Source organism: Nelusetta ayraudi, unplaced genomic scaffold, assembly GCF_046127955.1.
Source record: "Nelusetta ayraudi isolate G7.1 ecotype Tasmania unplaced genomic scaffold, CSIRO-AGI_Nayr_v1 ptg000026l, whole genome shotgun sequence".
Classification (NCBI taxonomy): domain Eukaryota; kingdom Metazoa; phylum Chordata; class Actinopteri; order Tetraodontiformes; family Monacanthidae; genus Nelusetta; species Nelusetta ayraudi.
In genome coordinates this window covers 4,807,757-4,830,847 of record NW_027466076.1, presented here as the reverse complement: position 1 = coordinate 4,830,847, position 23,091 = coordinate 4,807,757, and the positions used below count along the sequence as shown (strand labels likewise).

The following is a 23,091-nucleotide window of genomic DNA, read 5'->3' as shown; positions in this document are numbered from 1 at the left end:
CAGCTGTTTGTATTGTGGCTCCATTTAGGATGGCTGATTAGACTGGAGCGTAAGTATGTGCGTGTTAAACAGTTTAGGAAGCATGGTGGAGACTCTATAAAGGGGGGCGTTCACACAGCCAATAATGATCTTATAATGCAGAGAACCACTGTTAACATGAATGGATTACAATGAATTCACAGCTGCAAAAAATGATTAGGGTTTCTGGACAGCTGGAGCAGCTAGAAAATGGTGAGACAAAGAGAACAAACATTCAAGTCGAGGACTGAAGATTCTCAAATCCCCCCAGAAGGTTTTGCATTTTTTTCAATCATCATTTTTCCGTGGCTAAAAATGAGGCAGAGGATGTCAGTCGGTCAGTAAGCCAGCTTAGTCTAGAGTCCAAAATGCCCTTTGTCCTCCAACACAGCAGGGACACTTGACACCGTCTGGAAGCACATGCATATCTATGCTGAGGTTCTGAAGACGCCTGTTGCCAGATGTCACATTTCTCCTCTGGAGGAAGAAGCAGCGAATGAATGAATTTTTCAACCTAATCAATGTTACTGAACCAACTGCAGCCAATCCTGAATCAACGCCTAGTCAACCTTCACCTAGGAGGTGAATCTATCTTTGGGATGACATTGATGAGCTGTTGACCTGTTGGTCCTATCGATGTGCTCATGTAAATTTTTTTTTAGCTCATCACTATTTAAATCACCAATGAGGCCAAGACTGGTCTAGCATGAGCCAAGCTGAACTGTGACAGGTCTAATTGTTCCAGGGACAAAGGTACAAGAGTTACATAAGATAAGGAAGCCATCCCACACTGTACAGTAAAACGTAGGAAGATAGAGCCTGCAGGCAGTGAGCTGAAAGGAGAAACTGTTGTACATTATAGAGTTGGATATGAACTCTATCACTCAAACTATTGTAGGTGATTTACAAAGAACAGAATTCTGTAATCTCACCAAACGTGCAGACTTGCATAGCTGTCGTATTGACTGGCTTCTTGGTGTCACTGCAACATTTGTCTTTGTTGGACTTGGACTCCAAGCAAAAAGCTGATTTTACACTTGACTGCCAACACTTGGGTTCAGCTGGATGCAGTTTTCTCTTATTCGAGCGTTTCTCACGTTGCGTAATAGATGGCCCTTTGGTTAAAGGTTAAGTCTGTAATATTTGGAGTTTTTTTTTTTTTCTTTAGAAGAAACAGCGACATCAAGTGGTTACATTTTAGATTGCAGCGTTCACCCGCACCCTCCCTGTCCCACGCCCACCCGAGCTTGCCAGTGAACTATGGTGGCTTGCGCACACAAACCTGGATACGTCGTCCACCTTCTTCTTCGTTGGTTTATTTGAGGACGGGCGGATTGTCCAATGTATAATGTTATATATAAATAGGAACCGATCTATAGGTAGGAAAACCAAATTACTTTTATTGGACTTCGAGCATACACATACATACATTAATGTATTTATAGGCAGCATATTAAGCTTCTACCAATATCATTTTTTTTTTTTTTTTAAATTGTATATTAGGCCAAATATATAACACTGGTCCTTTAAGTGCTGTTGGGTTATGTTATGTTATGTTGCCTCACTGTGAATTAGAATGCAAAACCTCAAACTGGAGCGCTTATTCAAACAAAGGGATCAAAGTTGTATTTTTCCCAGCCTCCTAAGATGCTTCTCCAGAACCTCATTGTCTGAGCTGCGCCGCAAAATGCAAAACACAGACCACAAATGCCAAACAATTCTCATTGCATTAAGGCTTTCTACACAAAACAAACTGTTGTCGATTGCCAGTGTTTATCCCTCACTTGCACAGTTGTGTCATTGAGCAAACAGGCACAGACCGGAATGTCAAAGCAATCTTTAATTCATACTTAAAAAAATATCTCCATGTAAAACACAAATTCAGTATTTTCAAACATTAAATATAAGCATTTTACAGCACGTACATATAAATATAGGACAGATTACAGATTACACGTTTGAGACGATAAAACAAGGCCCCAAAATTTCCTTCCATACGTCATGTTGACACCTCTAAAAAAAAAAAAAGAGCCAGTTTACATGAAAAAAATGTTTCATGAGTCAAAATTAAAGAGCCGTTCTGCTCACAGAGTTGCACCTTTCCAGCTACTGCCAGTGACATTTATTTAAGCACTTAAATTAAACAAGTCAGTATAAACTTTGAACTTTTGATAAAGCAAAAAACAAAACAAAAAAACAGCGCTCTGTATTTCACCGTAGGGCTGCTTGACGTTGACTTAAGTGCACAGTGCTGATGACAGATTAAAAACCACTTACAAAAAAATACAAAAATAACACCGTTCTTCAACAAAGTGGTGTTCTCAGTGCACTACTGTTGACGGGCAGGACGACTGCTTGTCTGCAAGGCTGTTACTTGGTGTCGTGTCACACACTCAGACCTCATGGCAGATGCATTTGCATCGACGGTTTGTTTAAATACTCTGTGTTATAGGTCAGCCATACGGCTCTCATGTGTCTCCTGTTGAGCGTAGCGGCAGACGCGCTGTGACGATGGCCACATTTTGTACGTCTGACAAAATACTATGACAGACGGCGCTCCTTCCAGACCCCAAAAATTGCTTTCAGCTCTTTGGTTCCTCTTATCTGCCAAAATGATTCACCCCATCTTCCTGTTCCTCCCACTTTCATTCACCATCTTGCACTGCAGTCATGTGCTGAGCGGGTGTGTGTAGGGCATCTGTAAACGTAAGGAGCCGTGGTGAGGGAGAGGATGGTTGTGGTAGTGTTCAATCAGGGTTGGCAGGTCGGGGAACTGCATTTCACTGTCCAGGTAGATGCTGTGGTCCTGTTAGAAGACAGCAATGGTGGAATGTATGAGGGATTGTGGCTGACTTCTTTCTTCTTCTTTTTTTTTTGCCCACCATTAAATCATGAATGCAAGACATCGCTGCAAGGTGCTGGTTTCCTACCTCTCTGAACAGTCGGTAGTTTCTGGCTTTACTTATCCCGACATCCCACACCACCAGCACCTGAACACAAAACACATGATCAGGCAACGTGCTACATACACACAGAAAAATATGTGTATCATATACATATATATTCAAAAACTTTGAAAGGCCAAATCACATTTTGGTACATTTTCATTTATGAGTAAGTAATAGACCTTTATTGTGAAACTGGTTATTTTTGTTTGTATTATCTGATACAAATTGACACAGTACTGGCCCATTTACTCTTCATTTGCACGGAACACAACTGACAACGCTAATAGAGATAAAAAATGTGTCACCTTTGAAGTTTTTGTTCCTGAGTTTCTTATTCCATAAAGTCCATCCGGTGGCGATATCAAGGTCTCTCTGAATAACCTGCAGAGACAAGCACGAGATCAAATGTCTGAAATGTAACTAAATATTGCTGAGAAAAAAAAAAGTTAATTTCTAGAGTGTCTTCTTAACTTAAAAGAAAGTCTCATAAAGACTAAAAGAAAAAAAAAAAAAATCAATGGGACCAATATAGCAGATAAAACGTTTTTGACACTAGGGGGCAGAAAAGCTGCATAAGAGCAGGGTGGTGATTAAAAGAGTTGCAAGTGTGAAAACATACTTTTCCACAGTGCTGGTCTCTGTTGTTTCAATGTACACGGAGGCTGGTAGCTGCATCTGCAGGGAGAGACACAGCAGGTGGAACTCTGAACACTGACCCAAGCATTAGCCAAAAAATTGGGGGGGGGGGGAAGAGCAAAAAAGACACACAAACGTAGTTGAACTGTGCCCCGTTTCTCACAACCAGAATGACACACTTGGAATATGTTTTTAAAATTTGTACTTCAGGCTATGTATGCACACTGCAACAGGAAACAACAGCAACAGTCTGTCTTACGTTCTCATAGTCCTCATCAGGCTCGTGTCCTTCACTGGATCTGGATTGGTCGTCTTTCCTCCAAGACTCCAACACTGTGTGCGAACGGAAGCTCTGGCCTTCCGGAGAGGTTCTTCTGAGGAGAAAGCCGTCTAAATCAGCCATGCCAACACCTTTGTATTTCCAGTCTAGTTTCTTGTGGTGATGGGCGATAACGTGTTTTTCAAATTCGATACGATAATCAATATTTTTGGGGTCAATATTGCGATATTGATATATCGATATCGATACACTTTTTGGTTTGTAAATCTTTCAAGAAATAGAAAGTAAAAAATCACAATGTGCACATCATACATTTATTACAAAAAATAAAAAAAAACAATGAAAGAAAAAGTGCCATAAAATTTCAATCTAAATCATAAATAAGTTTTTATCAGCTGGCGAAAAGCAGGACCAAACAACACTCTGTTTCTTTTTCTTCAGTCTTAGAGTCTTTACTCTGCAGTCGCTGCCATTTTTTTTGGTGCATTACAGTAGTTGGAAGGAAGCCGCTGTGGCTGTGGTAATAAATATATGTATGTATATATATATGTATATATATATGTCGATATTTTCTTAAAATTCTCGACACAAAATTTTACTCTGATCAGCGATTGATAAAATTGATAAAAATATCGATATGCACACCACTAGTTTCTTGTTCGAGTACAACTTACTGAAAGGGGACTGCGGGCGACCTGGGCTTGGTTGGAGGAAGCTGAGGTTTGGGTGACGTCAGAGGCGGTTTGGGAATTCCTGGTTTGTTGAGTCGAGGAGAAGGTGGAAGCTGGCCGGGCACGGGCGGCAGAGCGCAGGGCATCTGCTCGTGGGACAGAGGCTTCGGCCCTGTTGGTCTGAGGTGGGAGAGTCCACTGTTCACAGGGCTGTGCTTGCTGAGCAGGTTGTTGAGCACGTCAAGGTGCTTCATCCCTCCAGGGTTGGGGGGGCCGTGGCTGACGCCATTCAGCACCAAGCTGTTGTCAAACTGTTGGCACATGGGCACGACGGGAGGGCTGTGAAAAGACACCGTGGGGATGTTGCGAGAGTCTGTCTTGTCGTTGCCGGGTCCCTCCGTGGAAGCCAGCCTGCTCTGCGCCGCCCTCTTCACGTTGGGAGGGGGAAGATCGGGAAGAGCGGAGGGCAGGTGGGTAAAAGGGACCGGGGAAGGCGGAGCTTTGGCGAAGTCTTTGGGTAGGGTAGGAGGAGGGATGGCCGGTGGAGGTTTCTTGGGCAGCGGACTGTTCGGGAGCCGGTGGAGCGGCGGCAGCGGAGGAGGGGGACCCTTGTGTAATCTGGAACTGGGCTGGAATGGAACCGGTGGTGGAGGGTAGGCTGGCGGTGGCCCAGTGGGTCGACCTGAACCACAAAGAAAATAAAGGATGTTTTTCACGTTCAAATGTAACTGAACCAGTAAATGGTGGTTGGTATTTTGATCACGCTATGATCAAGGTTCAAGGTGTAAGGTTCAAGGTAATGTTGTTTCAAAGCCCGGTCTGATTCAACAGTTGAAATTACCCAACCATTATCATAATAGGAAGTGCAAAAAAAAAAAAAAAAAAGCCCCAGTGTGACAAAGAACAATTTTAAAACCACTGGCAGAACTTTTCGTGGTTCTTCTACTCGTGCTTTTTCAGCGATGCAGTAATGTAGCTTCACCTGTCGATGATGGCGAATATTCACTGTCCGGCTTCATGTAGTCTTCCTCGTCTTCCTCGTCGTCATCGTCGTCAACGTAATCTACGCACGACAAGAGGCAAACAGCTCAGTTTGACCGGCGGAAGCAGCTCAGCGTGTCTTTAGTAGCGCGTCGTCTGGTTCAGTTCTCACCGTCCTCTGTGCTGTCAACTGGGTGTTTCAGTTCCATCAGAGTTTCAATGGTGCCATAGAAGCCGTCAGGATCGGAATCAGAGTCGCTGCTGCAAAAAACAAAAATACCCTCTTAAAAAAAACAGTTGTGGATCGATTGATTCATTGATTGATTTGATCCATTTTGATGCAGTCAAGCTATAAAACTACTCAAACATTATTGAAAACTCACAACATGACATATCAAGAACTTCTCGGAGGAAATGTTTCTTTAAAATGCAGATTTGCATTGACTTTGTGTGGCTGCTACATAGGACTGTAGGGAGACACGTAAGCAGCAGCAGTTACCTGAATCCATGGGAATCAGTTCTGTCGTTATAGTGATTGATCTCTTTCCGCAAAAATCGCATCCATTTCTGTGAAACCAAGCACAAAATAGCAATAGGAGTTGAGTTAGTGCGCACATGTATTAGCTCTTACATGACAGTACCATAATGAGTGCGTATGATCGAGGAGCTGTGTGTGTGAGTAAGAGCTCTCAGTGTGAGCTTTGCCTCACCATCCTCTCGTCCTCACTGGCGGCAGAGAAAAGCCACGTCCTGTGTTTCTTGCTGAAGTGCACGACCTTGAAGGGAAACACGTTACTGGACGTCGTCTCCTCCGCCGCCCTCATCACTCTAAGGGGGAAAGCACGACACGTTACTCCCACATTCCGACAATCACAGGAAAGCAGTTTCAACCCGTGGACGATGCAACGCTAACCTGTTGTAGCCGTTCAGCGAGAACGCCCCCTGGGGTGCAGGAGAGGTGCTGCTCTTAAAGTAGTACACGCAGCCCTTGTGGATAATGATGTACCTCAGAGGCCCTGCAGGACAGAAAACACACGTTTAACATTTGTTTTCCATTCACCCACCTGTGGAGTGTCACTAAAAACTGAGACAAACACTGGATCAACTGAAGAACCCCCCTGAAAAAAAAACAAACAAAAAAAAAACAAACCCAAAAAAACAAACAAAAAATATATATATATGTATAATATATATATATATATATATATATATATATATATATATATATATATATATATATATATATATATATATATATATATATATATATATATATATAAGGAGCCGAGAGAGACAAGTAATATGATATTTTGTAAGGATGTGTCCTTATCAAGCTGAAAAAAATCAATGCAATGAAGCTGAACAGAGCAATTTTTTTTTTCTTTTTGTTAATAGTAGTAGTTCTTGTGGCCCTAATCCTCTTTCGTATATAGCGCAGTTATACGAAAGAGGATTAGGGCCACAAGAAGAGAAAAAAAAATATTACAGGAAGGAGATTTTTATTTGTTTTCCTTTCAACTTTTAAGTTGAAATGTTGTGAATAAAGTCAAAAAGTTTCTTGAAAAAAGTTGACGTAAAAAAGACAAAATTTCGTCATTAAAGTTGAAAGTTACCCACAGTGAAAAGTAAACTGCAGAAAACAGATGTATCCCACAGGGTTCAACCACAGTAATCAGGAAACGGGCGAAAACGGAAGTATCTCACTCGACTTGTGTGCGGAGCCTTTCCACTTTATTTTCCACATATTGACTTGCTTCACGCAGACATTAATTTCAAAATTTCGACTTCCATCTCAAAATTTCAACTTTATTCTTGAATTGGAAACTTGAAAAAACTTGTGGAAACTTGTGGCCCTGATCCTCTTCCGTACAGTTATCTATGACATTTCTATGCAATACTTTCCCCCCCCCCTCCAGCCGTGTGTTATCGCTCAACGTACATTTCATGAGGCTGAACTGGCTGCCTCCCTTCTTATGAAGATACCCAGCTGTGCTGACGCCCCCCGGCATGGTGAGGAGGTTCTGCGCCCCGATGGCTCGCATCGGCACCGGCCAGTAGACCTCTGGAGATGACATGGTTCTACAAGGAGAAAGAACAGGGAGATGATATTATTAATATTATTACATCCTTGGGTGATGTAGTAAAGGTCGTTCGGTCCTCTTTTTTTAACGCCGCTATCTCAAAAGTAACGTTCCAAGAGCATAATTCACCACTGAGTCACACAAGGTGGAAAGTTTAATCATCAAACTTTCTGCTTGTGTCCACTCTGCCTCAAGCTGTTCAGGTGGACATTCACAACATACAAAAGAACACGTGATCATGTCTGCAAACATAAAAACAAATATGAATTAAAGAAGGAGAAATATGTGGCTTTCCATGTGGAGCATTTCCATTGGGGCAAATTCTGTGTATTTAAATTCACCCTTTGCTTTATGGTTGCTTAACCCTTCCAATGGTATTACAATTTACACTTTTTTTTTATGGCAACCAGAATGCAAATAAAGGTCAAGGGCATCACTGTGAATAGTGAGTCGAGGCAAATCAAAGCAGCCAAGCATACAAAGTGCGTTTGAAACACCCTGAGCAAACAAGGGACGACAACTAGGACCGATTGTAGAAACACATGACAAAGGCACAACTGCTATTTGCCCAATGTTAATTTTTAATCAATTTCAGTGTGACTGGTTTAACAGGACTGAAGTGACTGAGAGCTGCAAAGTTGATAGGTTTGCCTTCGTGTTCCCCAAACAAGCAAAGACTTCTCTGCACTCATTGTTCATCTCATTTTTTTCTCTCCATTTGTTGTGTCATCTTAACTTCTGTCGCCCTTCAGGGATCTGCCACATCTATGAGAAAAACAACTGCAGTCATGCAAATTCAAAGAATCTTGGAATTAAGTAAAAAAACAAAAAAAAAAACCCAAACCAGCATATTTTAACCATTAACGACACAAACTGGGGAACTTGTTTCCAAACATGAATTATTCTCTCTACCATCATCTGTTTGTATGTGTTTCAAATTGCTTTACAACCAGCCTTTAAAAAAAAATAAATCTTTAACATCTTTCAGCCTCCTTTCATTGACTGAGCGACTTGCAACACAGTGGAATTTGTTCATTCCAGACATTTCAAGTCGGTATTGGAATAAATGTGTCTGTAAACTCAATTCTTATCAACAAACCTTCCACACGGCTCTACGACGCCAAGCGTAGGTTTCCTTACGGCACCTTCAGCTTTACAGGAAGTAAAAAAAAACAACAAACTCTAGCCGCTAACGCTAAGACGTTAGTTCCATCTTCGACCCGTTGGAAAATAACCAAACTCAGCTGTGGCTTTTTAAACAGTATCTCTCCATCCTTTCAAACGAGTGTTTCTTCTCCAGTGCCCAGGATGCACCTCTCTCTCCTTCCTACCTCCTGTTGAGCCTCCTGCTGACGCTCTCAACGCTCTCCCTCAGCCGGCTGACCGCTGAGGTTAACGCGGCGGTGGCTACGAGCGGTAAGACGTCCATGACAAAGTCTGTCTGTCTGTCTGTCTGTCTGTCCGTCCTGCTCCCGTCTCATCGGGTCGCGACTGCCTGAAGCGCTGTCCCCTCCGGTCGGTCCGGTGACACCGTCCCCTCGCTGGGCTCTCTGAAGCCCTCTCACTGTGGGCTTCATCTCCTGCTCTGTATCTCCTTGGCCCTCCCTTGGCACATGAAAGCGGCTGCAGCTCCAGTGGAGATAGGGAACTTATGTAAGCACACGCGTACGCAAACACTAACACGTACATACTGCCACTGGCAGTGGTGCATCTTGATGCTTGAGGAAAGATGCTTTACGTAACGCAAATGTGCCTGTGTGTGTGTGTGTGTGTGTGTGTGTTGATTGAGTCAAAATAAACAGCGCTTAGCATTCTTCACAGTTAGTACGTTGAATTTCCAGTTTATCAACTGGATCTCCTGGCCTCAAGGGATGTGTGCCTGTGTGTGTGTGTGTGCCTGTGTGTGTGTGCGCGTGTGTGTGTGTGCAGGAATGAAGGCCGCCTCCTCCCAGCCAATTATGCCAAACTCCCCACACACACCGGCAGTGAGATAGCGCTCCGCTTGCTCTATCGACAGACAGAAACAAATGCGATCCGTGATCCACGCACGTCTGCTTCAAACTCATCTTGAACACACTCACAGCTGGCCGATAAGACCAAGCAAGAGACTTCAAGTGGTGCAAAAGATAATAAGAGCATCAATTGCGTGAAATAAATACATTAAAAAAATATATATATATATACAGTACTACCTGAAAAATTAGAATATCAAGTAAAAGTTGTTTTATTTATTTTTATTAAAAGATGAAACCAACAAATTTTATTCAGCCATTCCACACAAATTGACATCTCAAGCAGTTCCTTGTTGTCACTTTGCTGATTAATATTTTCATAAAGATTCGACTTTATGTAACATTCTAATTTTCTGAGTTTTTGAAGAAATAAAAACTTGAAATATATTGATTTGCATATTATTTGTTTATATAATATGTCAAATTCACCTTTTAAGTTGAATTGCAGAAGTACAACAACCTTTTCAGGATATTCTAATTTTCTGGGTAGTACTGTATATGTATATATTTATATATATATGTATATATATTTTTTAATACTTACTCACTGCCCTTTGGCTACTCTCAGAGAGGATGAGTTGGATGCACAAGGAAATCATAAAAATGAATGCAAAGAATATGCAGAATATATAAAGTAAATTTCCTTTGAGGACCAGCGATACCCAGAAGTCATAAGGTCAGAATCAAAAGTATAGATTGTGTATCTGAAGGAAACCTGGGGAAGTTAGAGCAAGAGTTGGGTCTTTTCAAGTCTGCTATCTGATTGGCTGTTCATTTGTTTTGGTTTTTAATTCACTGCGTTGCCACAGACTCAAGGGTTCAGGGCAGGTGGAGAGAAGCTGTGACGGATGCAGGAAGAAAGGCAGAAGTGGTGAGAAACGGGGAGTGACTTTTGAAAAGCGACCTCTGTGACCTCTGAGTGTCACTCTGAGCGCTGGATATTCTTGATGTGCGCTGGTGTGTGAGCTGCTGGAAAAGACCATCAAGGCCTGCCGGGCTTTTTGTTTGCCAACCAATCAGATAACTGCAGACTGATATCCAACCAGCTGCTACTGACACACACACACACACACACACACATACACACACACACACACACGTTTTTGCATGTTGGTGATGGGTGTACAGGAAGGTTTCCAGTTTCCCGTTTCTGACTGATAGAAGAGACAAACAAACACAGGAAATGGCCACGCCCCCTTCTGCATCTCCCATGGGACAAGAGAGTGGAGGGTTGTAGTGACGGTCAGTGAGAAGATGACTCTGTTTGAAGACTGCAGTTAATCATACCTGGGATGTTTCACCTAAATAAATAAAAAAAAAAAAAACTCTAAGCAACTATAAAGCAAAAAAAAAGTGTCACCTGGGTTTGGTCGCGGCAAATCTGTGTTTTGAATTATTCATTTACACACATTTACATAACAAACACCTAATTGGATTAAACCGCACACTCACACATTCTTACACGATTTAACACCATAAAATCAATCGACTTCCTTTAAAAGAATAAAACAACTGACTTGAGGGGCTCAAAGAAGTACAAGATGTGGCTGTTGAAGCGTTTCTCAACTACTGTGTGCAGTAATAGTAGTAGTAGTAGTAGTGGTAGTAGTAGTAGTAGTAGTAGTAGGAGGAGTAGTAGTGTATTAAGTCCACTTGCAGCCGTCCCTGTGTGGAGCCCAGTGGTTTGCTGACCCTGCAGACTCACTCTTTGCTCCGCTGACTGCAGACGCTTCTGGAACGCAGGCAGTTTGTCAGGAAGGGAAGCTCACACACCAGAGCCATTCAAACCTATTTCCTCCCTGGACACAAACGCACTCACGAGCGTGCACAAAAACACAAACAATGGCAGCGTTCAGCCACACTTTTCCAGCGGCCAAGGTAAATCCCTCCAAACCGAGTTTGCTTTGTGACGTTTTGTGGCCTCGCAGAACCTCCAAGAAAACTAAAGCAACAAAAGCAGCGCGTGGCCGCACACCTGCAGCTGCAGAGCGAGAGAGCGCAGTAGGAAACTTCAAAAACCACTTTGAGATTTTTCAGATGAATTTTGAGAAGCAAACAGGAAGACACCTGTGGAGGTTCCAAATTTGTTTTTGTTTTGTTTTTCGAAGGGAAAATCAAAAAAAAAATTTGATTTTGATTTTCTTGCTTCTTTCCTGACGGAATGATGAGCGACGTCCACCAGCGGTCACATTCCTGTTTGCTGGGAATTGGCTTTTAATGGTAGTTTGGTCAAATTTTTAAAACTCATAGGGCTGACAGGCGATTAAAACTGTCCTTTAATAAGCAATTAAAAGCTACATGAGGGTAGAAAATGATTACAGGTGCAAAAGGAAATCCAACTCACACTGTGTTGCCCACATGCCTATTTAATGATGTTAAATTGCTACGTGCTTGATTTTGCTCCAGTTTTTCTCCCGCAAAAAAGATCTTTAAACTGAAACACAGCCACTCAACAATATAATAATAATCATTTCTAATGGTGATGTAGTCAAAACCACCTTGACGGACCAAGACAAGCTTCCTCCTGCACTCAGGGTCATAGAGGTCGATGAGATGAAGGCAGGGTCAAACCCTGGACAAATCGCCCGGCCACATAGAAGACACACACCCAGTCACATTCACACTGACTCTCACACTCGTACACCGAGTTCCCACATGGCCTCATGTGCGTGTTTTTGGACACACAGAGAACATGCAAACGCTACACAGAAAGCTCGAAGCACCACAGCCGTCTTTCTGTGAGGCGACAGTGCAAACCGCTGCACCACAGGGTCGCCGAAACATTGCAACGTGTTTCTTCTTCTTTCTTTTTTTAAAATCGGTGCAGCTTCAGATGCATGAGAAGATCGGATGCAGCGAGAGGGGAAGATGAAAAGTGGTCTGAAGGCCAAGTTCCTCAAGTTCTGCAAAACTGACTTGTCACGATTTTGAAACTTAAAATGCTATCAATACTGAGTGAGCTGCAGGAAAATCAAGCCTGACTTTGTGGTGGCCTTGAAGAAAATGTAATAATTATTAATAATCAATTAAAAATGATACATCTGTTGCATATTAGCGCACTTTTTCAACTCCTGCGCTGGTGCACCGTGAGTTAATGGCAGGTGAGCCGTGGAAAATTATCCAATTTCACTTAATTGGCCTAAAAAAAAAAATTGAACGTTCCACTGTGGAGTGACTGTGCTTTAAAAGGAATGTGAGCCTGTTTTCCTCCCACAAGTTCAGCTTTGTGTGCATCTAAACAGTGTATATAAATCAAGCGACTATGTTGTCTTATTAGGATAAAAATCCATTTTATAATACTTTGGTGGCGTTTTGTAAAAAAAAGTGCTGTGGCTCAAAAAAGGTAGAAAAACAGTGCATTAGCATATTAGCACAAGAAAGAAGCAGCCTGACTTGCTTGGAAGAGGCTGTTGTATTTTTTACCTCCCAGTCTGTACTTACTGTACTGACGCAGACCAAAACCAATAATAATAATAATGATGATGATTTAAAAATGACAAGATGAGCAACGGCGGACTAAAGATTTCCACCAGGTGTCTGACACAGAGACCTGTGGCAAACCAAAGGCGGCTTCCACATAACAGCACACAGTCGGCCGATCTGCGGCAGGCGAGAAACCTGCCGCCAGACGGAAAGGTCACTGGTAAACCGCGCGGAGGGCTGCAGAGCATTTAGCGAGACATCTGCCGGCCCAGGAAAAAGAGGCGCCGGCGCATGCAAGGTTTTTTTCTTTTCTTCTTTTTTACCTTCAAGTTCCCATCGAAGACCGACCACAAGTTTCCCCTGCAATGGTGTCACATTTCGCTCTAACATCACTGCGCGTAGGCGCTATGAGCACACACGGTCAGTTTTTTTTTTTTTTTCTTCTTTTCGCTGAGTTGTGGAATGTGACCTCTTCCTCTCCGCTGTGTTTGTTCACATGAATGATCAACGAGAGAGAGGATGCGATGCGTTCACGTGACGATACGGAGCGCAAGCGTACGAATTGGCGCGACCACCAGGACGGAAATGCTCTGAGATTGCGTGCGTGTTTAAAAGTCGTGCTTGATTAATACAAAAAGTCATCATAAAAAGAAGAGTTGAAACCAGTTTGGTCGGCTTTATATTAGCAGATCTGTATTTTAGGAAATAGCAAAAATTTTGCATGGTGAGTATTGAAAGAATACAAGATGTGGTCCAGTGTTAAGCACAGAAATACAAACTCGTGCGGTTTGAGAGTATTCATGGGTTCAAATCAAACCTACACACAATTGGATTCATTTACAAAAATCTGCCGCTCTTCTTAGCAAAGACCCAAATCGCTGCAGATTTTGTAATTTGTAAGTTCCCCCCCCTTTTTTTAAAATTACAACCCCAATCTTCCTTTGTTGCGATTTTTGCACTGAGAGCTTCCCTGGAACTGCGGCGGGTCGCAGCAGTGCCTGCCAGCTCGAGAAACAAAACTGGAACAGAAACAGCAAGTCAACTCTTACTTTCATGCACCCACACCTGTAGCAGCGGGTTGGAGTTGAACTAATAAAAGCAGAAGCTCTGTGGCTTCTCCTGCAAACAGTTACTTCCTGTATCAAAAACGTCTCTCTCTCGTTCTCTCTCTCTGTCAATGTGGTGTCAAGAAATTCATGTTGAAGACTTCCAAGCCAACCAACAAAAACACAGCTATTGTGTTCTACGAAAAAAAAAAATAAGTGAAAAGATGAGAAAGGACACCCTCAATGGGGGTGGTGGTGGTGGTGGTGGTGGCATGCACGTCCTTCATTTCCTTCTTCACCTGAACGGAACTGAACTGGGTATCATTGGCAGATCATGATGGGATGTGAAAACACATTATAACCTCTCTGCCCTCTTATATCTACCATTCAGACGTTGAAACCAATAATTTGAGATGGGACGCTTGGGTTTGTTTTTGCAACATTTCCTATCTAAACATTGATAGGAAAATACAAAACAAACAAAGGTTTGCGGTTTACGGAAACCGGTTGACTGCGAGGACAGCGCTGCTGATTCTGCTACACAGCCTAACGTCTCTCACGACGTGCTGTGAAATCCATTCATCAATCAACTTTGATTTGCGAAACCACAGCCAAGAGGTGTCTCCAGGCACTTTGTACAGCCAAACAGTAAAAGACAATTTCACCACATTGAGCCCTTCTAGTGAGACTGCATCCAGAATGCACATTCCACGTTTCTCTCGTGCCATCGGTCCTTCCTCTGGTCTGGACTCAGAGAAATGACGATGCCTCGCTTGTCCTATGAGGACCGAGGCAATCATCCTTGCTCTGCCCCTTAGGGATTCAACTCTTTTTAAACAAACAAAATCTGTAATTAATTAGACATGCTTTAGATATATACTACAGACAATGAATACATGCATGAAATAACATGCTACTGACAACTTGCAGACAACTTGCAGACATATAATAACCAATGTTAGGTCAAACAAATGAGAAGTCACAATCACAATCTTCACAACTGTCTAAAATGCCAAACAGCTGACCCCAAAAAACGGTGCAAATTTGTCTGAAATTGCATCATATATTAACCATTGATGAAAGTCAGAGAACGACAGGGATATATGAGGTCATCAAGCCACGAGGAGCCACAGTCCCAAAAGGCAAAACTAAACAAAAGAAATCACACTCACATGACGCTCCTCTGCTCCCGAACACACATCCTGGTACTTGGCTTTGAGCTCCGCGCAATCGACTTTTTCCTCACTGAGGGAGCGGACATGGAGGTGGACATGACAGTGGCTGCACTGAGCGATAAACCACCATACTTTTAATCGCATGGAGCAGAAGGAAGACGGGCGCACGCTCGGGCGATCCAAGCGTGACCGGCCAAAGCAGTGGCTGTGGCTGAATCGAAGAGAAGCGCAGGAACTACGGCAACAGCTAAGTGACAAAGGTCAACGGAAAAGACCCTGGAAGAAAGAGACAGACGCAGTAGAAGGAGCCGTGTTGGATGGGAAGCCTGTCGAGAACTGAAGCCCTGATACTACGGCAATGATTTCCCATAGAGGGGCCTCCTCCCCAGCCGCAGCTTCTCATTGGCCGACCGGCTGTCACCGTGTTCCTTCCTGCTTCCTCTGAGGTAGAATGTAGTTGGCTGTTAAAGACCCACTAATACCTCAGCGTACACATTTCTCGCACGTCGGGACAAGCAGGAGTTGACGAATGGGGACTTTCCAGTTGAAACTTTAACAATGCAGTGGTCAAACACACGTAAGCACAAGCCAAGCGTCACTGTCTGGGCTAGCTTTCGTTTTGAATGTCCTGTAGTCAGTAAATGTTAACTTATCTTACTTTTAAAGTGCCAGAGTAATAACTGTTTAGAAGTCGACCTGTTTTTTTTTTTTTTTTTTGTGGTTGTTGTTTTCGCCAAAATAGATTTCCGTCCCAGTGAGTGAGAGTCTAACTATTTATTCATTTATATCATAATTTTCATAATTTATTCATTTTCAAAATTCCTTAAAAAAAAAAAAAAAAAAAAAAAAAAAAAAAAACATTTTAAGAATCTACACAGCAAAAACTACCCCATAATAATCAGTCCAGTAATTTAAGGATCTGCAGCTCTTTCTTGCTTATCTGTACTTCTTAAAGATTTTTAATACGAACCCAAGTCTATCATATGAGTACAAGATCTGTAAGGACGTAATAGATGTGCCTACAAATACATACAAACACAAACAGGATTTTGGGAACACATTGGAAACTAGCAAAACATGTTTTTTCAGTGCACTCCGTACTGTATAAAGAGTATGGACTCTAATACCTCATACCTACTGGAATACAGATGGGTATGTGTGTAATGAACAGAGCTGGGCCTGGCAGACAAAGTGATAAACCATAAGTGCAGCTTACTTTAGACTAGACTGGACTTTCGAGCCTGCTGTTCCTATACATCGCAAAGCGATCGTCCAAAACGTCTTTCTTAGAATCAGCTCAGGTTCAGCGAATCACATGATCTCCAACCACAACTGCTCAAGAGCCTTACGTGCAGTGGAACTCGTCAGACTGTGATGGCATTGCTGTGAAAAAGCCTTCAAAAGAGCTGAGGTTTGGAGAAGCGCAGGCAGTTCACAGCTCGGTGGGCTGTCAGTGGCCTAACGAGGAGTTCGCCCAAAGACACAGTGCTTTGACTGGCACTCCAGGCCTTTTGAACTATTTATACACAATTTGTTTGGGTTTACTTGTCCTTTATTCCACCACAGCAGAGTGAACCCACATACACATTTTACGACCTGACCACCCAATGTTAAAAAAAAAAAAAAGGCGGCTTTACCGTGAGGCATTTGGCACCAATTAGCAAAAGCTACAAAGACAGAATTAGAACCAGTAAAAAAAAAAAAAATTTAACTCATGGATGTTACATGTACAGTATGCACAAAACTCATGTCCTCATACCACAGGCTTCATAAAATGATCTACAAATCAACACAAGACTGGAACCTAATGGGGACACCACAGAGGTTCAGATGAAAAGCACTGTAACAGATATCATAAAAAGCCATTGAGGTGTGAGAAAGGCAGTCAAGTGGACCAGTAGACCAAAATATCCATGTGTCGAGCCAAGCACATGCAACACATTGTGGTTTGATGTTTGCAAAAGAAGAAAAGAAAAGAATAGAATCTTGTACCTCTGCGGCTCTCGGTCTCTCACATCTCACGTCCTAATCCAAAGATAAGACCGGTGGTCAAACACATCTTTTCTCATGCCAACTCTTCACAATTTCTTAAAACAGCACACGAGCGATGTGTATGATACAAAATCCGCCAATCGGACAATTTTTATAAAACAAAAAAGAAGAAAATCCCACGCAGAGGACAACTAAAAAAAAAACAGTGGCAATACAGTAGTGTTTGGGAAGCAGTAGCAGATAATTTATGCACAGCCTGATGAAAAAGAAAAAGTGTGACAAAATTAGAGATTTAACAAAAAGTCTGTGCTTTTACATTGGTAGAATCCTTATTAAAGCACAGGTTTACTCAGGGGATTTCCTGAAGCAGCATATCAGGGTCACTGTTTGTCAGTTAACCTCATTCAACAGCCAACACAACTTTTTCCCAAACTGAATTGTTTTTACCAATGCACATGGGAGGGTGGGTGGTGGTGGTGGGGGCGGGGGGGCTTCACTGATCTTTGGAAAGGGGATGCCCGCTGAAGAAAACATTTAAAGGTGATTGAACAAACCTCAGTGTCAAGTTATCTATGTTTGACTGTGCTCACCATGAAAGACGAGTTCAAGAAGTAAAACATTGTCATGTTTGACACAATGACACAACGTCACGCGCAACACAAACGCAATGTGTGTGAGGTTTTAACTCGCTCCTCCACGGACAAAAGTTTGGAAACTGCAAACACTTTTGCTTTTATATGCGAGTGTCAGAAAAAAAATGCAATCATTTATATTATAATTTCTTAAATGAAAAACAATTTAGACAAATCCAAACAACACACACACACACATGTAAACTATTGAAATCGTCGCTGTCATATCATCATACAGCAGTAGAATCAGATCACTGGCACAGTGACTGCACAGACTCTTTGCAGCTCCAAACCCAACAACGGACGCCCCTGAATTTCTGAAAAACTGATTAAAAGTTGCAGCGGCTTACCCATCAAGCGCTCCGTCAGTAAGAAAGCTCCCCGCTCTGCGTCTCTGTCGCTTGTGGTCTGACCCCCGAAGAGCTCAGCCTTCGACTTCCTGGCGTGGCAGAGCTCTCAAGTGTCGTGACATCCTCCCGCCTGCGGCGCTCGCAGGCAGGCGGGCGGGCTGCCAGTCAATGAGCCTTTAATGGCAGCTCTTCGGTGGCACAAACTGACAGTGCGCTTCTCATTAACCCTTACTTCTGCAGCAGTTTGCTCTTTTGACTCCAAAAAAAACGGTGAGAGCAGCACACGTGTCGAGTTTCACTCGCTGCACGACTGACTTCCCTCTTGCAGCGTCGGACCACTCCTTCCTTCCAACATCTGGCCAGTAGCATAAACACCAAAACCTGCTATAAACCTAAATAGCTCCAAATGAATATGGGAACCAAGGTAGCGTTTAAAAAAAAAAAAAAAAAAGACCAGGAATGAGCCCATGCATCATAGTTAATGGTTATTCTGCAGGTCCGAGGTTTAACTTTTTCCCATCCACCAGTTTTCAATACCTGCTCCCTCCTGCACTCATGGCTGCAGGGGTCTGCTGGAGCCAATCCCAGCGGACATGGGGCGAAGTCAAGGTGACACCCTCGATGAACTGACCACCCTGGCCAGTTCATCGGAGGGGGACCCAACTATCTATCCATCGATTGGTAGATCTATCTATGGAAAACTTACACAGCAAAAAGTTCATGTTGCAGTGATATATACTGTAGATCATGGAAGCAGCATTTAATAATCCATGACAATTCACTGAAACAACAGAAACAACAGAAACAACAGGAGTGCAAGTACCATGACAACAATCGCTGTAACCACCACAAAGCTACTAACACCCAACAATAACACCCACGTTCCAGCGGGCTAAGTATTTTAGTTTGTTTAGCTTGGTAGCTGCAGCTCAAGGCCTCCCCTTTCTGCAAAAGACAACGCGTAGCCACGCCGCCAAGCTTTGTGTGTCTCCTCTTAATCCTCGTGATTCTCCTCAGGGAAGCCTGAAGCAGTCGCATCCTGGTTTCTGCTCAGAAAGCTGACCAGCTGTACAATCAAAGGCAGTACAGCAGAGAGTGAAAATGCTCTGCGTTGCAACCTGGATTTCAAGGTTGAAATATAAGCCATCCAGTTGCCTTGGGATATTAACAATGTCCAAATGCCACTTTTGACATTTGTAAGGACATAAATATATAAAGCTTCTCACAATGGAACTCAACCAAACCAACAATTGCAGAGCTTTTAAATATGTGGGCAAGTCTGAAAAGGTACAATAAGAGATTAGAAACTTCTACTTAAGGTGCTGTCAGACCACTGTGTGTAAGACTCCATAATGCTAAGCAGAAATTATCTTGACGCGAATGAGGAGTTTCTTTCCTGCAAACGTGGATTTTGGTCACCAAATGTGCAATTTTGTTCAAACATCCAGCCCACTTCTCAGATACGTTCACTCTGAGTGTGAACCAGGCGCCTCATGCGTCCTCCTCAGTGCCTCTCCTTCCTCTCAAGTCAGTGTTAAACGCCTGACAGTGCAGTCTGCACACGACTTACACGATGGCAAGTAAAGTTAGCCATGCACTCAGAGTAATACGTAAACTCTTCCCGGTTGGCTGCATGAATATTGTCTCCGTAGTGTCTCTGTCAATTGTGTATTCGTCCCTTTTAAATGAGACCCTCGGGACACAAAAACAGTGGATGACGATGTTTGTAAAGTACTTCCTCGTTAGAAGCAATGCTTTCATGGCTTATGTAATATTCAGTGACACTAACAAGTGTCACCCAACTGCACTTTGACTCAAAAGTGAAGACTCAACTAAAACGGACACGTACGCACACTCACCATTTTTACATGTCACAGCGTTGCAAAAGTCCGCTGACTTTAAATGCTCTGTTTTCACAGAAAAGCCAAATGACCAAAACAAAAGAAAAAAAAACCCAAAAAAACTGCAACACGCCCTTTCAGCATGGTGACCGCGTCTGCTCTAAAATAGAGCAGGAAAAAGAGGGGAAATGACTATTTTGAAAGGGCTTATCAAGAAAATGGCAGTGACTCAGTGCAAGCCAAGAATTTAGAGGTTTTGTTGTAGATGAGGAAAAAGGAGCAAACTACACCAGTGTATCTGCTCAAAACAGATGCAAGCACATTCACTCACAACCGGCCAATTACACATATATACTGTATTTTTTCATGAACCTTTGCAAGAAGCTGTGAGTTTTGTAGTTTAAACACTGGCAGATCTGTGAGTTGCAAGCTGACTGTACATACAGGAGGATCCAGTGCAGGTCAGTGCAGGCTTGACTTCCCGACACCTTCTTCCTCTTTCAACATGGGAATAAAACTCTTGTCAGTGCTTTACTGCAACCAGTGTGTCAATACCAGTGCGCTCACCCATGCCGTGGTTTATTGTTGGTGGCAGTGCATTAAACTGCATGCCCTGCCTGGACCAGTGGGTGGTCAGACGCTGTCAGGGAGGAGAACTACAAATAAACTCCCGTCCACTCCTGAAGACGCCCACCTCCACCTGAAGAACACTCGGGCTAAAAAACGCGCGACACACTCAGCAGATCCCTGTCAGGGTTGCCAGGTGGGGAATAAAGTGTTGTACCAGCGACTTAGAACTATTATAGTTTGAGGAAAATGATCACCGTCAGTTTTCATTTTGTAGTATTAGTGTATACTCTGGGATTTTAGTGTATACTCTGGGATTTTAGTGTATAATCTGGGATTTTTGGAATAATTGATCATGGAGAAGACAAAAGCATGTGTTATTGCGTGTGGCAATGCTTTCTGTCCAAGGTTATTGGATTCTGTTGCACCTCCATGGAGAGAGTGGTAGTAGTAGTAGTAGTAGTAATAGTAGAGATATCCATCTATCTATCCATCTGTTTATCCAATTTTCTGCAAACTATAGGAGTGTTATCCTAGCGGTCAGTGGCAGGGTACACCCAGGACAACTGAACAGGGATGACCTACTGTATCTACGGTACTCACACGCATTCACACTGAGGAGTACTGCTGAATGTGACCTATTTGTGTTTTTCTGAAATTTGAAATTGAAAATTGTGTTATTTTCAAGTGACTGTGGGTGTTAACTTGCTGTGGGAATTTAACCTAAGACTTCCCACACCGACTTGTTTGGGGACTTTAGGGCACACTGCAGATTTTGCATCAAAGGCTTCTTGTGTCTGACCACGAAATAAAAAACAAAAATATCTTTCACTTACCTTTGTGTGGGAGGTTGCTAAATAAAGACGCATTTGCATGTTGTTGTTTCCCTCCAAATGTGGGACTCGTAAAGCTGTGGGTGACAACTGTTATAGTGGTTGATATATGAAGGTGTGCTGTAGGTGGCAGGGCGGATGAAAATAGAAAATAGAAACTACCGAGGTTTCTCTCTGTTTACTGAATGAGCTGAATAATGACTTTTTGTGTGGGTTTAATTGATCTATTTTTATGTAGTTCTGTGAAATGCTGATGCAAATATACGTATTTGTATTTGAGGTCGAATGTAGGTTGGCCGGTGTCCAGAGAATCTGTTTGAAGACACAATTGAAACTTTTTGAAAATGTGGAAGTCATTGCTCCTTCATGCAACTTTTATTTTTAGATGCTTTGAACAGTAATCTCTTTTTCTCATAGAGTTGATTTGTGAGCCATTGAAGCCAAACTCTGCTTTATGCTTGGATTTTGGATCACGGCCTCTAAAGTTTCGCCTCTAAAAGCCGTTTCACATGCGCTAGCATGTTAACTAGAACGCTAGCATGGTAGAATGGACTTAGGTTGTGCCTTTATTACTGTTCAATAATGAACAATTTTGTGACTTCAGTGACTGTTTCACCTTCTGTCCGTTTGGGCAGTGTTTTGATAACAGTCAACAGTATTAACCTTTTTTACCAGACTAAATCTTTTTGTTGTTGTCATAAGTCATCGTAAATACGAACTACCGTGAGTACATGAGCCAATATATGTATGAGTATATGAATGGTAGTTGCCTATTACTGTAATGAACTCTGAGAAGCATTTTGCTGCAACATTTGAAAACACATGCAAATAACATGAGACGTGTTCCCAAAGAATGCTAGCATGAGCTAAAGTGATCCTAAACTACCCTGAACTACCCCATAATACCCTAGATGACGTGTTGTCACTGCCAAACAAGCTGTGCTGTCCGTTGAACCAGGTGGGAAGGGTTCATTTGAACGACGCCACCTGCCTGTTGTCCTGTCACCTGGACTCTGAGCGAAAAGAGTTGAGTGTAAACGGGGAAAATGAAGTCTTGGCCAGTGAGAGGGCTGCTGTGCCATTCTTTGTTCCCCATTTGAGAAAACATCACCCACTTCTGATAAACAGCCACCGCCGCAGCGGCAGCGCTACTCTCCTACCAGCAGCTCGACAGCCGGTTGCTTCCCAATTTCCTCTTTTGCATCGTCACGTTGTCAACATTGCGTCATCTTTGAAAGACCGTTCTCACTCTCATGCCCCTTTATGCCTTGTGGCACGTGTTGGCCCTGAGTCCAGCCCCCTAACCTGGAGGACCTGTGGATCATGTGACCTCTATCCTTCCATCTGTCCGGCTTGGGTGACCCTACCAGGAGAGGAACCTCCCGCTGGCAAAGCTCTAGGGGTCTCTGAGGCACACAAGCCCAAGGATCACGACAAGGTGGCGATCCTTCCACGAGTCTGTGAAAGAGCAACTGGGAGCAAATCTTCAGTGATGTTGATGTTTAACATGATGTTTAATCTCCTGCCCTCAGTGCCATGCAGTGGGTGTTGATGGAACATATCCGCGCTGTCAACCTGGGTGGTTGTGGTTTTTGCTCGAAATGA

The 23,091-nt window shown here is 42.9% G+C and overlaps 2 protein-coding genes across 6 annotated transcripts in view; one reads left to right on the top strand and one right to left on the bottom strand.

Annotated features, from left to right (window-relative positions):
- pum3 (pumilio RNA-binding family member 3) overlaps positions 1 to 23,091 on the top strand; it is a 224,074-nt gene that overhangs the window by 41,600 nt on the left and 159,383 nt on the right. The window lies entirely within an intron of this gene.
- Positions 1,844 to 18,392, bottom strand: sh3bp2 (SH3-domain binding protein 2). 4 transcript variants are annotated; one of them, XM_076029256.1, is made up of 13 exons: positions 18,246 to 18,392; positions 7,474 to 7,613; positions 6,448 to 6,550; positions 6,245 to 6,362; positions 6,034 to 6,101; positions 5,707 to 5,795; positions 5,536 to 5,616; positions 4,557 to 5,235; positions 3,862 to 3,976; positions 3,586 to 3,641; positions 3,272 to 3,347; positions 2,949 to 3,008; positions 1,844 to 2,824 (listed from the first exon to the last, which is right to left on the bottom strand). In XM_076029256.1, the coding sequence occupies exons 2-13, from the start codon at positions 7,607 to 7,609 to the stop codon at positions 2,687 to 2,689; spliced, it is 1,719 nt and encodes a 572-aa protein (XP_075885371.1). In that variant the 5' UTR covers positions 7,610 to 7,613; positions 18,246 to 18,392; the 3' UTR covers positions 1,844 to 2,686. The 4 variants fall into 4 exon arrangements, with proteins under 4 accessions (XP_075885371.1, XP_075885370.1, XP_075885368.1 ...); XM_076029255.1 differs by lacking the exon at positions 18,246 to 18,392 and adding an exon at positions 15,269 to 15,581 and having other exon boundaries at positions 3,862 to 3,973; XM_076029253.1 differs by lacking the exon at positions 18,246 to 18,392 and adding an exon at positions 15,269 to 15,577.